At 46.0% G+C, this 18,940-nt stretch overlaps 1 protein-coding gene across 9 annotated transcripts in view; it reads right to left on the reverse strand.

Annotated features, from left to right (window-relative positions):
- Positions 1-18,940, reverse strand: part of camta1a (calmodulin binding transcription activator 1a) — a 342,481-nt gene that overhangs the window by 139,161 nt on the left and 184,380 nt on the right. For all 9 annotated transcript variants that reach the window (XM_037771703.1, XM_037771698.1, XM_037771696.1 and 6 more), the window contains one exon: positions 5,415-5,550. In XM_037771703.1, coding sequence (XP_037627631.1) covers positions 5,415-5,550 — 136 coding nt within the window. The remainder of the gene's footprint in view (positions 1-5,414; positions 5,551-18,940) is intronic.

Genomic DNA, 18,940 nt, shown 5'->3' on the forward strand with positions numbered 1-18,940 from the left:
AAGAGAGCACTTTATCACGTTTTCTCCACTGGAAGGCACCCAAGAGAGCACTTTATCACGTTTTCTCCACTGGAAGGCACACAAGAGAGCACTTTATCACGTTTTCTCCGCTGGAAGGCACCCTAAAGGACACTTTATCATGTTTCCTCTACTAGAGGGGCACCCTAGAGGGCATTTTATTGTGTTTTATCTACATTGGGGCATCCAAGAGGGCACTTTTGCTGCATTTCTTTCGAACATGGGGCACAAAGAGGGGCAGCGGGTTTAAATTTTTTTCCCATCATGTTTTAACAAGCAGACAAAAAAGTCCAAGTATGAAGCTGTGCCTCCAGAGTCATTTGAATTCAGATATAAATGTGCTTGGATGGACAAAAGAACTTCAATGTTTGATTTGCTGCGAAAGGAAGGGCTAGACTACCAGCAAAAAAGATGAGTTAAACGTTGAAGGTCATGTGATATTGAAAGCCAATGCAGTGTAGCATCCAGCGCGCATCCACTAGCATCCACTCCATTACAACATTAGCAACTAATGTTTTGACATTTGTCTTCATTATTATCAATGAACAGAGGCGATTGAGCCACCAGCATGCTCCATTACCTTCCTTCATTGCACAGTTGCACAGTTGAAATCACACATTAGGGTGGATCCAACATGAAATGACAAGTTACGGGGCCTAAGGACGCACCAGCTGATTATTTAGGTGGTGGAGGGGTGAGAGGGCTGGGTGAAGGGATGGCGGGGTGGAGGCTGAGGCAGGGATGGGATTCAGGGAATTGGTAGAGAACTGTATTGGCATTAAAGTCTAGGGAGCGCGGGGGCGCAGAGCAGAGCAGCACAGCACACCTTAAGAGGAGAAGCTCATTTCAATCGGTATAATTAGCCTGTGGTAATGAAATAAGTCAGAGGCACTGCCACCTTCACTTAAGAGAAAATCGATCTGCATTTTAGGGAGTTTATTAAAGCTTAGGAATAATGGGGAGAAAGGATAGAAGAGGTGGAGGAGATGGGGGGGTTAAGCCGACGTTAACAGCTAATCAGATAAGAAGAGGTGCTAGCATTGGGGGTAGGAGCTTGACAAGAAGCAGAACGGAGATCAGGTGGAGTTTGTCAAAGCAGATGTGCTTGAGGTCTCTGCTATTTCACAGCGAGAAGCCAGGGGATGCTAGAGCTATGCATACTATGAGACCTACAGCCTGAATTAAGATGACATCACTCTGTGGGAGAATCAAAACCTGGTGTAACCAAAGATCCTGACTGATAGACAGCCACTAGACATCCTCATTAGAGTGGATGCAAGGATCCCCGCGGAAGTTTGGCTATATGTCCAGGAGCTGGTGAGTTGGTAAGAGCAGGGTGTGGTGAGATAATCGCTGATGGACATCTCTCCTCAGGTGCCCCAAATGCATGCTGGTTTGCTGGGGGTGCTGCACGCTCATTTATCCAGCCGTCTGGCCAACTCACCTGGAGTGATGGGGGAGACGTCAGGAAGGCAGGCTGCTATTTCACGGCCTGTTAAGCGCTAATGCCGCAACATGCCCTGCGCTCCAATTTTAGGGAACAGGGAGCATTACCGCCCAACTCAAGGTTCTGTCCGTCTGGACTGTGGACTTGGAAGGTAGTGGAAGGAGGATTTGGGGCAGTTAGGAGAAAGAGAGGTGGGGAGTAGAGCTGGGCAATGTAAAATCTAGAGAAAGAATTAAAAAGACAGGGAAATGAAAGAGAAAGATGGGTGGAAGAGAGAAAGACATAGAGGGAGAAAGAGAGTAGATCCTGGTTTACACGGGCTGCTGAGCCAGCACTGCGGAGCAGACAGGACAGCAGCAGCACGCACTGACATCTACTCCTGCCACGCTAGGCTGCCTCCTGCAGGCCCCAGAAGGCCCATCGCTCCCGGACTCGCAGCCTTTCTCTCGCCGGAGCCACTGAACATCACTGGCCGGAACCACCCACAACACTTGTCCTCTCTGTGCACTAAACCTGGCCCATGTAATAACCACACAACCTCTATTAAGCACTGGATGGCTGGGGAATCGGGGCAGCTACAGCACAGTGTGAGTGATGTAAAGACTCCCCTGTAAAACAAGTGAAGTTGTGTCAACTCTTTGTGTTCCGCCTTGTGAAGGTATGACATGAATTATGTATTTAAATGGATCGTTCTCTTCTCCTTCTAAATAGAGTAGTAAGCAGAAATAGATCTTAGCTCTTTATCCTCTCCTGTGGTCTCGTACTTTCGCTGCGCGGAAGGCAAAGGTCAAGTCATTTGGATGTGCTTACAGTAAACATGACGGTGCATTACAGGTCATGGTTCCCATCATAGGCTGGTTACAGCAGTGATGGATCACCTCTCACTGTCAGTCTTGAGGGGTGAGGGGTTTAAAGGATGTGACTCAGGCCTTCCAAGGCTGCAAGATGTGTACGCAAACACACAGAAATGCACCACACAGTCTAAGCAGTGTAACTCAGCATAGACAATGAGTGTGCAGTATGTGAAATCGCAGTAGTTATGGTCCAATTTTATGAGATCCCATGTGGCTTTGCAGCCCTGAGTCAGTTTCTACCTCTCTCTCTCTCTACACTAAGCTCACCTTCACACCTTGCACTGCTGCTAACACTGCAATTAGCTCTGGTAAATTAGACTGCTTACAACATATCGGAGCTCACAGAGCAACAACACAGGACACAGAGTTACACTCAGTGAACAGACGTCAGTATAGATGTATGTGAGTCATGATGTCTTTGCTTTAGTACATCCTTTATCTAACGTCGTTGCATACTGTACACTTCAGGTTACAACTGCTATTCAGTTGCTGACTGCTTATTGCTACTGATGGACATAAAATACTGTAATAGTCACCAATGTCCACGTCAAGTGTCGACTGGGATGTAAAAAAAAGCTCACTCTTCAAACACTAGAGGGTTTAATAATGGGATATAATCTGCCCCCTTTCTGTTTCCAGTACGTACTGCTTCCGTTTCAGTCTGGCTAAAATCCAAACCACACCACCACCACCACCAGCACCACGGTGCAACAATGCATCATATGATGTGCGCCATTTGGTGCCCCAAGGACACATCGGACACACCGTGGCGAGTCATCAGGACCACACAGCATATTATACAGCACAATATGTAGCACATAAAGTGAATCTGCCCTGGATTCAAGAGTCTTTTGTGTGTTTTTTTTCACGCGATTCCTCACCTTAGGAGCCAATCTCTTCAGCTATGGCTTGCCAGGAAATGTCTTTTTTTAAATATAATTTTTATAAAGCAGGGACTGCTGGTCACAGAGGTCTGGATATTTTTATACCGTAACAGAATGTTTCTCCTTGTCCACTGTGTGACAGCTACAAGACCACAGAAGAACACACGCTATCGCTGGCCAAGAGAAGTACCGGAGATACAGAGGCTGTGATGTGCCAGTTGAGAGAGTTGAGAGAGTTGCTTTAAAGAGAAAAACGGCTGTTTTTTTCTGGAGCATTGACCAGCGTTGATGCTGGAAAATAGGACAGTGGCATACAGTACAGGAGTCTGTTGGGTGGGGGCAGTGCTTCCACGTGTGCTGAAGTGGGCCGCGATGATATACAAGACAGCAGATGTGAGGTAGATGTGGGGACATTTTCATCTGACATCTGGTGCCACTAACTTTAGATATACGTTTATTAATATCGTTTGTGCATGCTTTAGGACTGCTATAGGGGAACAGCTGGCTCTTGTAATAACTGTACAAGCCATGTTTACCAGAGGAGAGCAGGTACTACTCCTACCATATCATACCCCCCCCCCCACCCTCTTCTTGGAGGGACACTTTGAGGACAGAAATTAGGGGTCAGTCATAATACCATCTTTCTTTATTACTGGAGGCAGGAAATCCACAATGTACAATGGGGGTGGACCCTGGGTAGAGATGAAGCTGGTTTGACGGCCTAAAAGATCCGTCAGTAAAGGTAAACTCATCCCGAAATACAAGGGGAAATTGGCAACTGTGACCCAATTCTGTTGTTGAAACAAAAAAGCATACTTTGTATTAGTTTGACTGAGAGGTTGGAACTACATTAAAATACTGTACTTAGGGCTGGGTATTGATACTCGACACCTGTAAGGTATCGACCGTAATAACTCAGTACCAAGTAGTATCAAAACTTCTCCAGTCAAACTTTACCTGCAATCCATCCTTTTTGTGCCCAGATCTAGAAAAAAATTACTATTTCTATGGTTCTGCTTGCAGCCAATCACCACAAATGTTCTTCGATTTAATGCAACGTGTGATTGCCCCACTACTGCAGCATCTGAAACCCATACAGCCGGGATTACCTGCCTGAACACGGAGATGTCTGAGCCGGCGGCTAGCAGCTAATGGTGCTAACGGCGTGAACAGCGCTAACAATTCTGCGGGGATTGACAAAATCAGAGCCTACATGCTAAACATCACTGCACATAATCTGTATTCACATGTTAATACAACAGTATCAATGCAAGTCGGCTGTAAACCTTCTGTAAAGCCAGGACTGTCAGAAACTGGAAACAATATGTAACCGTCCAAAAGGATGGATGTGTGTAGTCCCAACAGGTTATCACACCACTGCAGGACCAGAGATGACACTGAGCTGGCAAGGCCAAGGAAGAGGCCATTTTCTTGGAGTGACAAATATCTGGAGGAGTACAAACAGAGAACAGAGCCCCTGTTGGGAGAATGCCTGAGCTTTGTCTTTGTCGCGCTGTGTGACACAGACTCACAGCACCACTCCCTGAGGTGTGTGGTTATGTGTATGTGAACTACGTGACTGTGTTTGTGTGTGTGTATGTGAGCACACACACGAATAGGACACCTCTAACTCTACTCTCTCTCAACTCCTGTACTTCTAGTATGTGTGCTTGTGGCTAAATACGTGAAAGAGACTGAAAGCAAAGGAAGTGAAGGAGTCTGGGGCTGCCTGGTCTCATATACGGGACTGCTGATAAGCTGCATTGCCGCCACCTCAGGTTGAGCAAAATTGAGCCTGGGTGAGCCAAGGACAGATACATCTGGGCCTTTTATGGTGGCGGCTGGTATGCGGAGTGACGTGGAGTGAGGTGAGGGAACGCTAGCTCCACAGCGCTGCTTCGAGCCAGCAAGATTAATGTAGGCTCTCTGGAGCAAAGGCAACATCCAGAGCCTTAATAAGGTACAAACAATCGGTTCCACTCCACTGGCTTCCCAGGGAAAACTATTGTTGTGCCGCATTGTTTCTTGGTAAGGCTCCTCAGAGACACGGGCCGACTGCAGCATGTGACTGTCTCCATTACAGCCAGGGGAGAGCTCACTGTAGACCTGTGTTTGTCTGTGTCAGGGTGAAGGCTGGCTCTCGCCCATCCCCACCCCGCCAGATCCCCCCACACACTCCCGCTAAGTCCAAATTCTCGTAAGCGCACTCACCTCGACTCCCTGCACTTTCAACTTCATGTGATCCTCCCGTGTGGTCTTCCCGTCTTTCCTCTTCTTCCAGCAGTAGCCATCCTTTCTGTACTTCACCTTCTTCCTATTGTACAATATCATCGACCCATTCTGCGGCCTGGATCCGTGGAGACAGGACAGAGGGAGAGCAAAAGAGAGAAAGATGAGATGTGAGGGATTTTTAGGCAAAGCTACAGCACAGCTCGGGGACTCATTTCAGAGATGTACAAAGAGGCCCGACACGAGTCCGCGCCAGGCAGAAAATGCACCAGTGACTTAGATGACAAGACTTCTTTATGGTGTTTTTCAGCATTGGTATGCACAGTTTGACAATGAACAAAGCTCCCTTCAGCATACATTTCTCCCAATGAGAAGTGTGTGCTGAAGTGACACTTCTTCTCACGGAGTAAATTACATGAAGGGCAGTGTGTAAGGCGAGCAGCATGGGTGGTGGGAGTGGAGGAGGGAGAGGGGGGGGGGGGGGGGTGGGGGGGGTGGGGGGGGGGGGGGGGGAGACTTCCTTTCCTTATCTCTCATTCATCCAACTTAAATGAGTTGTGGTGTTGGAAGTCCCTCGGGGGAAGCGAAGATCCTCCCTCACACTCCATTCATAATTCATTCTCCCTCCACCAGACCACAGCCCGTAGGCTCATAATGATATAATGTAACTATTTGATGATAATCTGCCTTTCCACTTCGATTTGTAACAGAGGCATTTGGCGCTCAGTGTTAAACATTAACAGAAAGTGTGGCATAAAACATTTATGGCTTACTCAACAATTAGTGAGCAGAGGTTTTTTTTGTGTGGGTGTATTTGTATTTGTGTGTATTGTGGAGTGGCCGAATGAATCCATACATATGCCGCACTTCACATCAGTTTCCCACGCACTTTTGCACTCCTCCAACACACACACACACACACACACACACACACAGCTGCTATGATTTGGAGCTCTACCAAATGAGAACGGTGTTTGGGGCCTCGCAGTGAGTGAGCGGGAAAGCCGCCTGCCCGATCTGCTGAGGAGGCAGCATGACTGTTGAGGGGGGCTTAACCATCCAGTCAGCTGGCGAGCCTTGTTAGCCGTGTGCTCGCTGCTCACATGCGTCGGCGCGACACAGACGCAAACTCATCAAAGCGAAGAACAAAAGCTGGGTTTCTCTAACAATATTCAAAATAAGAAAACCCAACGGTTGCTTTGCATTGTTTTGTTGTTTATTGTAAAGTTGTTTTTTTTCCATAAGGTTTATTTATAACGCTGCATGCATCATTTTGCAGGGCTGCCTTTGGGGGCCAAGGCGCGTGTTTATCTTGGTATCACTCATCAATCATTTTCCCGGCCGGATCTCAGGGGCCAGCGGAGAAGGGAGGAGAAGGGGGGAGGTGGGGTCCCTGCAGTCCCCCCCTCTGTGGCCCCTGACAGCACCTTCTAATGAGAGACGCCACTCACACACCGACGTGCTCGCTCCCTTCTTCCCTTTCCTCCTCCCTTCCTCTCACTACAGCCCTCTCTTCTCGCCGTCAGTCAACTCGAGCGGCGCACCGGGGACCGTCTTTGTCTCCTCCCTCGCTTTTCTCGCTCCCTCTTGTTTCATCTGTCTCAGGATCCCTCACCTCCACTCTCCCACACCTCCCTCTCCCCTGCTGTTTCCTCCTCCTCGCTCACTGCCCTCTCTTGTTTAGCACTCAGCATACTTTGCAGAAAACAACTATTAAACAGACATTTTTATTGGTCAGTTTGAAAAGTGGAACTGCTCAACGGCTGCGTGGGATTATACACAAAGTATAAATTGTGCTCTAGTTTACAGCATCCGTAATGTCAGCCATCGCGGAGGCGCGATCATAAATGGCACTCGTGAACTAAGGACTGCTGCAATCTCGACGTGTACTTCTGCGGATTTGCATCCCAAATGTCACTTGAAGGACACTCATTTGACATGCCTGCGTCAGCACTCGGTATCAATCAAACGGCAGAACGGCCCTCTCCAACGGCGCGATCCGATTATTTGTTTCGATATCATCCCGGGGTTTTGTCCTTCAAAAAGATACCAGGAGTGTGTGCTTCTTAAAATGTAGCTCTGCTTGAGACAAAAAGATGGGCGCGGATGAGATAAGGCAGAAAATCAAATGACACGGGGCTATCTGATCTCCTCCAGAGCACTGGAAATTGGGGTGAGGCTTCGGTGTCAGAGGCTCCACGCCGTATTTATCGGCTCTGCGCAAAAACGTATTCGCTCAGCTATTTTTGAGGGACGGTTAGGTAGATGCTATTTTCAATTCAAGGCACTTTGGACCCGGAGGAGAGAGCCTAGGCACCCGCTCTGAAGGAGGTCTGAGGCAGAGGCCAGTCTAAAATGCATGCTTTGGCAATATAATGTCCCTCCTGCTGTCTCCCTCTCTCTCCCTCCCACTCATCTCCTACCACTGTATACTTAGGCGTTTCAATTAATCTTATCAGAATTATACATATTTATACATGAGGGGGAAAAAGCTAACTGCTCTGTTATCAAAGAAGCGTGACAGGAGGCTCTCTGTCTCAGATGCCTAAATGTGGCAGATTAATATGGAAATACAGGCCTCTGACAAAGTGCACACAAGCTCCACAGCCGCCTCTCTCCTCTTTGGAGTTTGCAGCGATAACAAGCTTTACCCTCAGGGTGGTGTTAGGCCTTGTCCAGTCCTTTAGGAATCATTCATTTACCCAGGTAATGGCATTCGCTCAATCAGATTTGTTCATTTGAAAAAGTCAGAGGAGGGTGGGGGGGTTTATGAGGTTGGTGACGTGTTCGGCATGGGTAACAACGCCAGCGCAGGGGAGCCCTGGCCCACAGGCAGAACACAGCTCACAGGCTCAGCTTCACCGTCTAAAGGCCGATAGGTGCTAAAAGAGGAAGGAGGAAGGAGCTGAAATAGACAGACAGAGAGAGACAAATCTGTATGAGAGATTCTCCTGTTCCAACAGGGATCAGTGAGGAGAATCCACAGCTCTGGTGAATCATCCGAAAATCCTAAAATGTTCTGTGAAAACACAGCGATGGAACTTTGAAATGTACTGACTTGAATAAACATATTTTTATAGAAAACAAACAGTGTGCAGACATGGTTTTGAGCAACTTTTAGCCATTCATAGAAAATCAAAACAAACAAATCATAGTACTTATAATACAAGGAATAACTATACTACAACTATTACTGTACTACCGGTCTCTGAACTACTCAACTGTATCAAGTGTACTCTTGTCAAAAGGGTTACAGAGAATGAAAGATTTCGGTCTTGGTGAACCTGTGTAGCAGTAATAGCTGTGCTCGAGCCCCTTTCCTATTTCCCATGATGCCCTGGGTTTGATTAATACCATACATGCTGTTTTTCTCCCCAGCAAGCTCAACTGGCAGTGGAGCCTGGAGGAGAGGAGAGGAGAGAAGAGGGTAGGAAAGGAAAGGAAAGGAAAGGAAAGGAAAGGAGAACTAGAGAGGAGAGGAGAGGAGAGGAGAGGAGAGGAAGGGAAAGGAAAGGAGAGGAGAACTAGAGAGAAGAGGAGAGGAGAGGAGAGAAAAGGAAAGGAAAGGAAAAGAAAAGAAAGGAGAGGAGAAATGGGCCGGAGAGGCTTTGAAGATCGGAGGGCGAGCTGGTCGGGGCCTGAAGTTGCTCAGGAGGGAGGCGACACCTGCTGTTCTCAATTACCCATCAGAGCCTTCAGCCATCATAGCCTTTACCCCACTGTGTCAACAACACACTCTCACCTACTACTCATCCAAACACATCTACACACACATACATTTGGTATCACAACCACACACGCACGCACGCACGCACGCACGCACGCACGCACGCACGCACGCACGCACGCACCCACACACACACACACACACACACACACACACACACACACACACAAGCCCAATTAAGTGTAAATATGAGGCACAAATATGCCCCCGAGCACTCACACATTTACACATACACACCAAGTTTGTGGTAACCTTGTTGCTCCATCTCGGGATAGCATTAATAGCAAGACGAGTGACAGAACGTCAATAGCACACTGATGCTGGTCATTACTGGTTCTGTCAGTCACAGGTAAAACATAGGTCACATGTGTTAAAGCACCTGTGCCTGCAAACACACACTCGCACATCTGGAGCTGTCGACGCCGAGCAGAGGTGTTTCCACGCGTAATGTAATTAGACTTCAAGCAACGGCGCTCTATTAGATGGCACATCATCTTCGAGCCGGATGTGTGAGCAGAAAAAGGTGCTGGCGCCGCGTCGGGAGCTCCTATCTGGACGCATCACGTGCAATTGATGACTCGCAGATAAGCCGCTCCCTTCAGCCCTGCCAAAGAATGCATCAGGAAGTGGGGCGTTCGCTAAAACTACTTTAAATGTAAATCTGCCACGGCCTCAGGATTGAGATTCATTGTCTGCGCTGCTCCGAACCCCTCCAGCTCCCCCGCTAGTGTTCGTATGTCAAGACGCCGCAGGTCGCGCACCTCTTTGACTGCCAATGAATCGGCGCCTGGTCACTGTGATGCCCGCAGTTCTTACTCGTCTAAGTCCTGAGTGGCCTCAGCCTTCAACCATGAATGCTTAATTATATACTGCCTGGTAATGAAGGGGTTGGTGGGTCAGTCAGCTGGAACAAGTTGCACAACATCTTTTAAATCATATCGCATCATCTCTTTTTCTCCGTAACATGTTAATGTTCTTTCTCTCTGTCTGATAAATGGTCATCTTCAACCCTCTGAGACCTGCGGGCAATGCTGACAGACTTTACTGTCTTTCAGAGGCTGTAGCAGGTTCAGTTTTAGAGCTAGAGTGAAGGTACAGATATCAAATGAAACTGGAAAACCTATATCCATTGGTACCAACCATGTCATGTTAGTTTGTAGGGAAGGAGGCTAAATAATGCTGTAAATTGAGGCTAAATTTTGGCTAAGACAAACTGGCATAGCCATTTTCAAAGGGGTCTCTTGACCTCTGACCTCAAGACAAGTGAATGAAAATGGATTCTATGGGTACCCACGAGTCTCCCCTTTACAGACATGCCCACGTTATGATAATCACATGCAGTTTTGGACAAAAAACCATGCAGTTTTTTGCATGCAGTATAAATGGGTTATTTTCGCCTATTCTACAATGGCATATTTGAATATTTCTGCACAGTGGGGTCCCTAAACAATCTTGCAATTACATAAATTGGGTATCACCGTAAAGCTGAGACTCTTGTCAATCCAATGAGCCCAATAGTAGCCATTTCATTGTAGTGAGACCATGTTTTGAAACTTGACCTCACTGTATAAAATGACCTGTGGTGAACTCAAGGATAATCACAGCCTCATTAAACTTTAAAAACAAAAACTAGAGACCTAGGGCATTCAGAGGATGGATGGCTTTCCTAGCTAGATTGACAATAAGGGGGTTTCTGAGCAGTTTCCAGAACAGAAGTGCTCGCCATCCAAGCATTGAAAAATGCAATTCTTGCAGAAATCTCCAAATGTCAAAAGTTTTTGATACCAAATCACAGCATGGCTTTTTCTATGGTGTTCCTCAAGGTCTTGGTGTCTTAATGTGGTATTTTGGAGGGATTATTGATCATTTTTATGAATTCTTTAGTGGTAAAAAATGGTTAAATTTAGCACCAAATCTGTGTAATCTAATTGCTGCCACAATTTATGATGCATAATAGAGCATGGAAATTGCCATCATATACTTCTATTATAATGTTTTAAGCTCTTATATACTTTCACAACTTATTTTAACAAATTAATCAATAATTTTTGCATCTCAAATTAATCCCCAGGTTCCCAGCTTTCAGATGATGTACACCACTTCTATGTGACATCTACTGTTGACCTGCTATCACCTCCTGTCCCCCCTAAAAAAAGACAAAAAAACGGTTCTATTGCGGGTCTCAGAGGGTTAAAAAGAATTAAGGATAATTGAGAGAGAAAACGGTGACAGCAGCAACTAACTGAATTAGACTGAGATGAAGTTAAGTTTCCCAAATATGATATCACGTATCTCCAAGGCTGTACAGATGGAGCGCAATGTTTTGTTTACCCAATGTGTTCGACTAAATACAACAGTAATGATGAGAGGGTGGCTGGGCCCCTGGAGTTGTAATTCAGGGTAGGGAGACAGATCGCGTGCCTCCCCTCTTCCTCTCTATCTATACTGCCAATGACTGCCACAGAACTCGGGCCCCGGCCGACTGCCCTCCAGCACAAAACAGATGTTCCCCCCGCACTTATCTCAATGAAAAAATCACAGACAATTTACAAAGAATATAAATTACGGTCGTAGCTACACATCAGCGTCCCTGTCCCTGTAAGACCTTGTAAAGAGGATAAGGGTGAATTGGTGTGGTAGGGTGGGTGGATTGTTGGGAGACAACATAAGGCGGATGGAAGCAGTAGGGGAGGGGTGGCGGGGGGTGGTGGTGTTGCTCTTATCTGGTCCACAGCAGCCCAGCAGAATGAGAGGGGAGGCTGGTGACTGGCGGTGATGCTGCGCTGATAGCGCTAAGCCGGTTTCATGCACATTTCAGGGAGGCTGCCATCACTACTCAGACTTAAAGCTCTCAGCTCCCGCCAGTGGATGAGGTTGGGACGTTATTTACAAATAGCCATGTCATACACTGGTTACACCGCTCCTTTCTCCGTGTCAACACATACACAAATAGCAAGTTAGGGCTAAATGTGCGGCTTTGATGTACAGCTTAGGTGACATGGAATTTGAATTTCAGTGCTTGTAAGATTTTGGCTGTGAAGACATTTCTTATTCACTTGAAATCCACACTGTTGCCGTATATGTGTGCGTGCGTGCACATATAATATGTTTAACTGCGTTGAGATGTTGATGACTTTCAACTGTTTGCTCAAAAGGCTTCCACATCACATTTGCGGTGAATGCTATTTTCAGCCTTTAGTCAGTATGCATATGCTCACTTGGAAATAGCGGCTACAGAGACGATGATTCATACCTCGCATCCTCTCCGCTAATCTCCACAAATCATCCGTGGTGTGTCTCAGTGCGTTGTAAATAAAAGGTGCCATCAGAATGGAGCTCCTCCGCGGCCCCGACTCCTGCTGACAACTGCATGCTGTGTGCATCGTGCACGTGCGGACTTAAGTCCTGTAGCACTGCCTTATTATGACACTTTGTAAAGAGGATGCTTTTGTACTCTCAATAATGCATGGGCAGCTGGGAATTGCGTACAGCCTTATTTTATGTCATGGGGTAAGAGTTGCTGTTTTAGCAGCTTAAGCTCTCCCATGGTAAGAAATACTAATGCAATTAAACCTAAGTCGAACTAGACTGCAGCAAGAAAAAGGTCAGGTTTTCATTATTAGCAACAACAACCTTGCTTTCTATTAAAACGAGGAGCAGGAGAATTCAGCCACAAAGTTAATGATGTGGTCGTGTACTTTTAAGAGCCAAATTCAGAACGGAGGATCAAAGATTTGTATTTGTCTTTACCGACTTCCAATTAATGCTATATGCAACAAGTAACATGAACTTGTGTTGTGTCATTGGCAGTATTTATGATAAAAGTATGGAATAAAAAGCAAGATCGATCAGAAGAAGAACAGTAAAAGACAGAGGATCAAAACCTACATTGTAAAGCTGGACCACAAACTGTACAACCTTAAAAGGATAGTTCTGTGTTTTGAAGTGGTGTTGTATGAGGTACTCATCCATAGTCAGTGTATTACCTACAGTAGATGACAGTCGACATTCCTCCAGCTTGGAGAAGCAGACAGGAGTTACCGCACGGAAGCAAAACAATGTACTGCTGTGGACGGGGCCGGAGGCAAAATGTATTTTAGCCACCTAAGAGAAAAACTGATATTGATTTTTTTTAGGTAGGCCTAAGTTTACTCTATATTTAGAATATTTTTACCACTTTACCTTATCGTCAGACAGCCCTCTCCAGCGGGAAACTGAAGCCACCAGACTCCATTAAAAAGAACTGTAATTTTACCTCGGAGAACACGACTTTCATGAATCCGAACTAACCAAAGTCACACCATAACACAAACAAACAAACCGATCGAGACAGCAGTAGACCAGCAACTCCCGTGTTCTGCTAGGTAAAATTAAAGGATTTTTCAATGGAGTCTGGATGCATTGGAGAGAGCACAGATACTGGCTTCCATTCTCCATCAGAAACATAGACTGTATAGCCACTTCCCACGGCAAGGTAAACCAGCAAAAACATTCTAAATACAGTGTACACTTAAACTGATATTGATTTTTTTGGGAGGGTCTTTCTATTAGGTGGCTAAACTACGTTTTGCTGCCGGCCCTGTCCACAGCAGTACATTGCTTTGCTTCCGTGCAGTAACTCCTGTCTGTTTCTCCAAACTGGGGGCATGCCGACCGTCATCTACTGTAGGTAATACACTGACTATGAATAAGTACCTCACTCAACCCCACTTAAAAAAATCTGAACTATCCCTTTAAACCTTGTGCCTGTCTGTGCTAGCAAATGTTTATATGAATGAATGTGCATATTACTATTATTCTTCATCTGTATAAAATATCTAAAGATATTACACTCAAATTCTTCAAACGTATGGTTTCCTCCTAGATGTCATGGGGATGACAAAAGGACATTGAAATCCACCTGAGGTGGGGGGAGTTGTCTGTCTCACCAGAGTCCAGGACAGAGACTGGATGGGGCAAGGACAGGCTCTCCTCCCCATCATGCCTCATGCCAGACTTATGGCTTATGGATCACCTGGGCATGGCCCTCCTTGTCTCTCCTCCAGAGCCACCACAGTGCCACTGACCTTCCCCTATTGATCCCCCCAGTGACGGAGCACAGCTAAGGCCAGCTATTGAACCACTTATGATTAATTCACAAATCCTGCCTTGTCCACAAAAAAGGTAAAAGAACAAAGCACAAGCAGTAGGAACAAGTGAAAAGAGGACGGATAAAGAGCCAGTGAGGTCAAAAAAACCCTCCACTTTTTAAAGTGAGACAGAACTACGGAGTTAGAAGTGCTGCTTTACAAGCTGACCAAGCTATAAAGCACATCTCAGAGTCCCTTCTGTCACAGAAAAACCATCAGCACAGTGACGGGAGGGGAGGGGGGGTTGAAAAGAGGGAGTAATAAAAAAGAAGAGTGAGAAAAGGGAACGAGACAGACAGGAAAACAGAGGGAAAGAAGAGAAGAAGCTATTCTTCCTCTCCCGTCTCCTATTCCTTGGTCCTATTTTAGTCACGAGGATAGACCAGTGAGGGCGAGAGGTTGAAATTGAGCTGTAACTCTATCTGTGTGCTGGAGCGAATCAGAAAGTCTATCCCACCTTTCACCTGGGAATCACAGCTCTCTCTGTGCCCTGTCTGGTCACCATACCAACCACAGCCAGGCATCATGGGATTAATTGGAGCCCAGGGCTCAGCGGCAGCTCAAGCACAGATAGAGAGCGAGGGGGAGAAGGACGGACATCAGCCATGGTCAAATGATGGCGGCCATGCAGATCAAATCGAATTTCAGGCATTGCTTGCATTGCCGAGATGATACGGTCTTGAGGTATAGCACTAAACCGTATTGGAACCCAAGCCACCTCCGCAGTAATGCTCGGATTGGATTCCAGGATGAAGTTCACGGCATAACGTTCGTTTTTCTTCTCTGATCCCTGTGTGTGGTGTGGGGATTTAAACACAAACACTGACACACTGTGATTCGCCTCCGTAAACACAACCTGTGCCAGAACGTTCAGTTATACAGAGCGTCGACAGAGGGGGAGCCCACTGTGTCGTGTATGGTCTTGATAAGAGATAAAAGGAAATATGACAGGTGTGGATGAGTCATGTTTCACAGCAAAATCAGTGGTTGAACAAACAAACTTTTTAACATTTGACTAGGGACTGCTGTTGATTAATGGGCGCTGTCCACCAGAAATAAACAGCATAAAGATAATTAGAAGCTTGAAAAAAGTTAAGCTGTCAGTAGCTAAACTCATAATATTAAAAGGCTGAGCAGCGGTGTACCGGATGCCAATGAAAATGTTATTCCAGTATGACGGCATTTCTTTCCCACAACCGCTAAATGAAATGATAATACATGCTGGGTCACTCATGTTAAATTGATGGCAATTAAAAGTGGTTTCAACTGGAAATATTTTTATAAATGCAGTGGCTGCTTCTGCAATCAGTTAATTTATCGATCATCAAGAGGAGCTTTGACTAGCCGCTGCACTGCTGCAACAGAGCAGTGTGTGGCACAATCAGTATGATCCAATTCTCTGCAAAACAGATTAGAGCTGCTCAGCTGGCCAAAAGATCAGACTGTTGGGAAGCTTTCAGCTGTGAATGTGTGCAACTGTGTCAGTGTGGATGCAGGGCATTCAAAAGAAAATCTACTGGTTTAACAAAGTAAAGAAGAAAAAAAATAGACTGAAGAGAAACACGATGGCTAGCCCTGTTTACTCGTTGACAATTAAAAGTAGACCATGCTGTTTCAGGAGTCTGACTGTGGATTCTCTGACCACTGACCATAAAGCGGTGCAGTGAACAGACATGTTGCAGAGTTACTTTGGCGATGGATGGAGGGATGCCCATTCAGGCATGACCTAATGCACAGACAATCCTTATAGAGTGCTGCAGGAATGAGTACTAAAACCTGGAAATGAGTTGACATTTTTGCACTTCCTCGTCTCAAAGTCAATGTTTTCTTTCAGATGCCTGACATAAGGTCTATGGTTTACACAAGCTTAAGAAATAATGACGCTTTATTCGCCGACGTAATATCAGCCAATATCCAACTTGTGGATTTTGAACTGTCTTCAAGGAACAGTGTGTAACATTTCAGTGGATTTAGTATCAGAAATGGAGTAAAATATTCATAACTATGTTTTCATTAGTGTATAATTAACTGAAATTAAGAATTCACGGAGTCCGCTATGTTGCTCCGCCATGTTTCTACAGTAGCCCAGAACGGACAAACCGAACACTGGCTCTACAGAGAGGCTTTCGTATTTTTATGTTACCTGTAGACCACCGTAGTTCTACGACACGCTTGTGAAACTGCGGTAACGTGAGCCGCAGAGTGCAAAACCGTGGTGCTGCCAGCTGCCGTCCGACACCCGTTGCTCCTAACTTCCGAGTTGGCCTACAAAAAATACCTCATCCCTGCAGCACTCTTACGAAGTGCATGACTATGCTGGGTAACACTGAACACTGCTGAACATAAAGCACAACTGTTAGGTTTCTGAACTTGACATTATTTGTCAAAGACAATACAGTAAGTGGAGGGCTGTATGCCAAAACACAAAGAATATAAATACAAAACTTTTTTCCCTTCATGAACCCTGGCATTTTGGTTTTTATTCTTGTCTACTGTCTATTGTTAAACTGTAGAGTAGACTTTTTTTTTTTTTTTTTAACTGTTTTTTTAAAACGAGTATGTCTATTGGGGCTCATCATGACACCGACTACATTGGAAAATCGTATATATTTCTAACATTATTGTTTCCAATAGCAGAATGGAGGCAAAAAAAAAGAAGTGTTTCTGGAGTTTGACTTGAGAGGAGAGATGAAACCGAGAGGGTGTGGGTAGTGTGTGATGTTATGGGTGAGAGTGTTAGTCAAGTGGTCCCACAGGCCCCCGACGCTCTCTCACACTCAATTTCTCTGGGTATGTTTGTATATTATGACCTTTGACCTTGGCCCCTGGCACATGTCTGAGATCACTCTGCTGTGCCTCTGATGCATCAGCTGGGGCCAGGACCTCACACACACACATACACACACACACAAACACACACACGCAGAGCGTGACTGAGCCAAGCGGAGGATAAGTCAACTCTACTTCTCCTGGTTATACACAATAACACTGATGGGCTTTACCCAGACAATGAAGATGATAGACTGTGTGTGTCCCGCTGTGTTTATCTACTGCCGTCCAGCTACTGACTCTACATGTACACACACACACACGCATCTGAATACTCTCATAAAGTAGTCAGCGAGGCACACCTCTAATCATGGCCACCTCTGCCTTTTCATTTTCCAAGTTCACTGGCCCATTGAGCTGCCACACACTAAATCACATCAACGCTCTCCCCTCCATAAATGATCCGCACACAAACATCCTCTCTGTCCTCCCTTCCTCCTTTTAGTTTCTTAAAAACATACACACACACACATAAATATACAGACAGAGACGCACTTGAGCACGGCCGGCATGATAGTAGGCATGGCGTAATAAATCCCACGCAGCTTGGGGTGGACTAAACACAGATGCAATGAGCATCTAGCCATGCCTTCCAGAGACGGAAAAGGTGTGACCCCCTCCCTATTTCAAAAACCATAAAATGTTTATCCTCAGTCTGGCACAGAGCATGACTTTTACACACTTCCTGCAGCAGCATTTCCAAACTACAGCAGCACGCAGGCCCTGCCACACCGGCCTAGCTGATTGACTATTTCCCCCATATTTGACACACCAGTGAGTCTGCTCATCAGTCACCTCAGCAAGCAGGCTGTGAGAATTGGAGGTGTGGAGGAGGCGGAGGAGGGGGAGGGAGGGGGGAGTCAAGGCAACAGCCACAGCATGGCAAAGACTTTGCTTCTGGCTCTGTGCCGCATACAGGGCCCGGCAAAAGGGAGGCGTGCTCTTGAATGAAATCAATGTGGTGCGTACAGTTAGTGCAGTAGTACACGCGACTTTACAACTCATCCGTTGCTCGTATTTCTTTTCAAATATCATATTCTGCAGGATTTTCTTTGATCGAAGGATGTGTAGGGGGGAGAGGGGATCCACTACTGTCGCCGCGAGACCGTGTTGAATATGTAAAGAATGTTATACAAAACTAAAACATGACACACATCCCTATTTCTGATGTAAGTCTCCCTCGTGTTACAGCGCGTGACAGGCTTGGATATACCCAGAGCTAATCTCATGTACAGTACAGACAGTGTGGGGAAATAACTATGTAGATTACTGAATGTTTTTCTTCTGTGAGTTTATACTTTTATGTGTCTCTCAGGAAACTGGGTCAGCCCTGATAAAACACAGAGTTAAGAGAGACAGTGGGTTTTATATATTTAGAGGACCCCGTCATGCCCTCGCCCACACACACACACATAAACATGGTCTGCTGCTCTTGCCGGAGCCCCACTGTCCTGCTTGGGAGGACAATGAGACACTGCTGTGGCCGGCGTTGGCATTGTGATGAACTACTTCGAGAAGCAATCATGCGAATTTACATCATCCCTTGACATTTAGCCTCACACCCCACACACTATCAGTGTGGGGTGTCTTGTCTGTGTTAGGGTTTTTTTTTGAGTGCATGCATGTGTGTGTGCGCACGTGGAATTAAATCTCTTTCCCTGACATTTAGCCTTGCTGTCCACATGGCGCTCTGCAGGAAGGAGGCAACGTGGGAATGCCAATCTTGCAACATATTATTTTTGTGTGTGTGTCTATCTGTGTGTTTTTGTGCAACCGTGTCAGGATTGGAATACACAGTTATTAAGGAGGGGGGAGGCCTGCCA

The sequence above is a fragment of the Sebastes umbrosus genome, chromosome 6 (genome assembly GCF_015220745.1).
Source record: "Sebastes umbrosus isolate fSebUmb1 chromosome 6, fSebUmb1.pri, whole genome shotgun sequence".
Taxonomy (NCBI): domain Eukaryota; kingdom Metazoa; phylum Chordata; class Actinopteri; order Perciformes; family Sebastidae; genus Sebastes; species Sebastes umbrosus.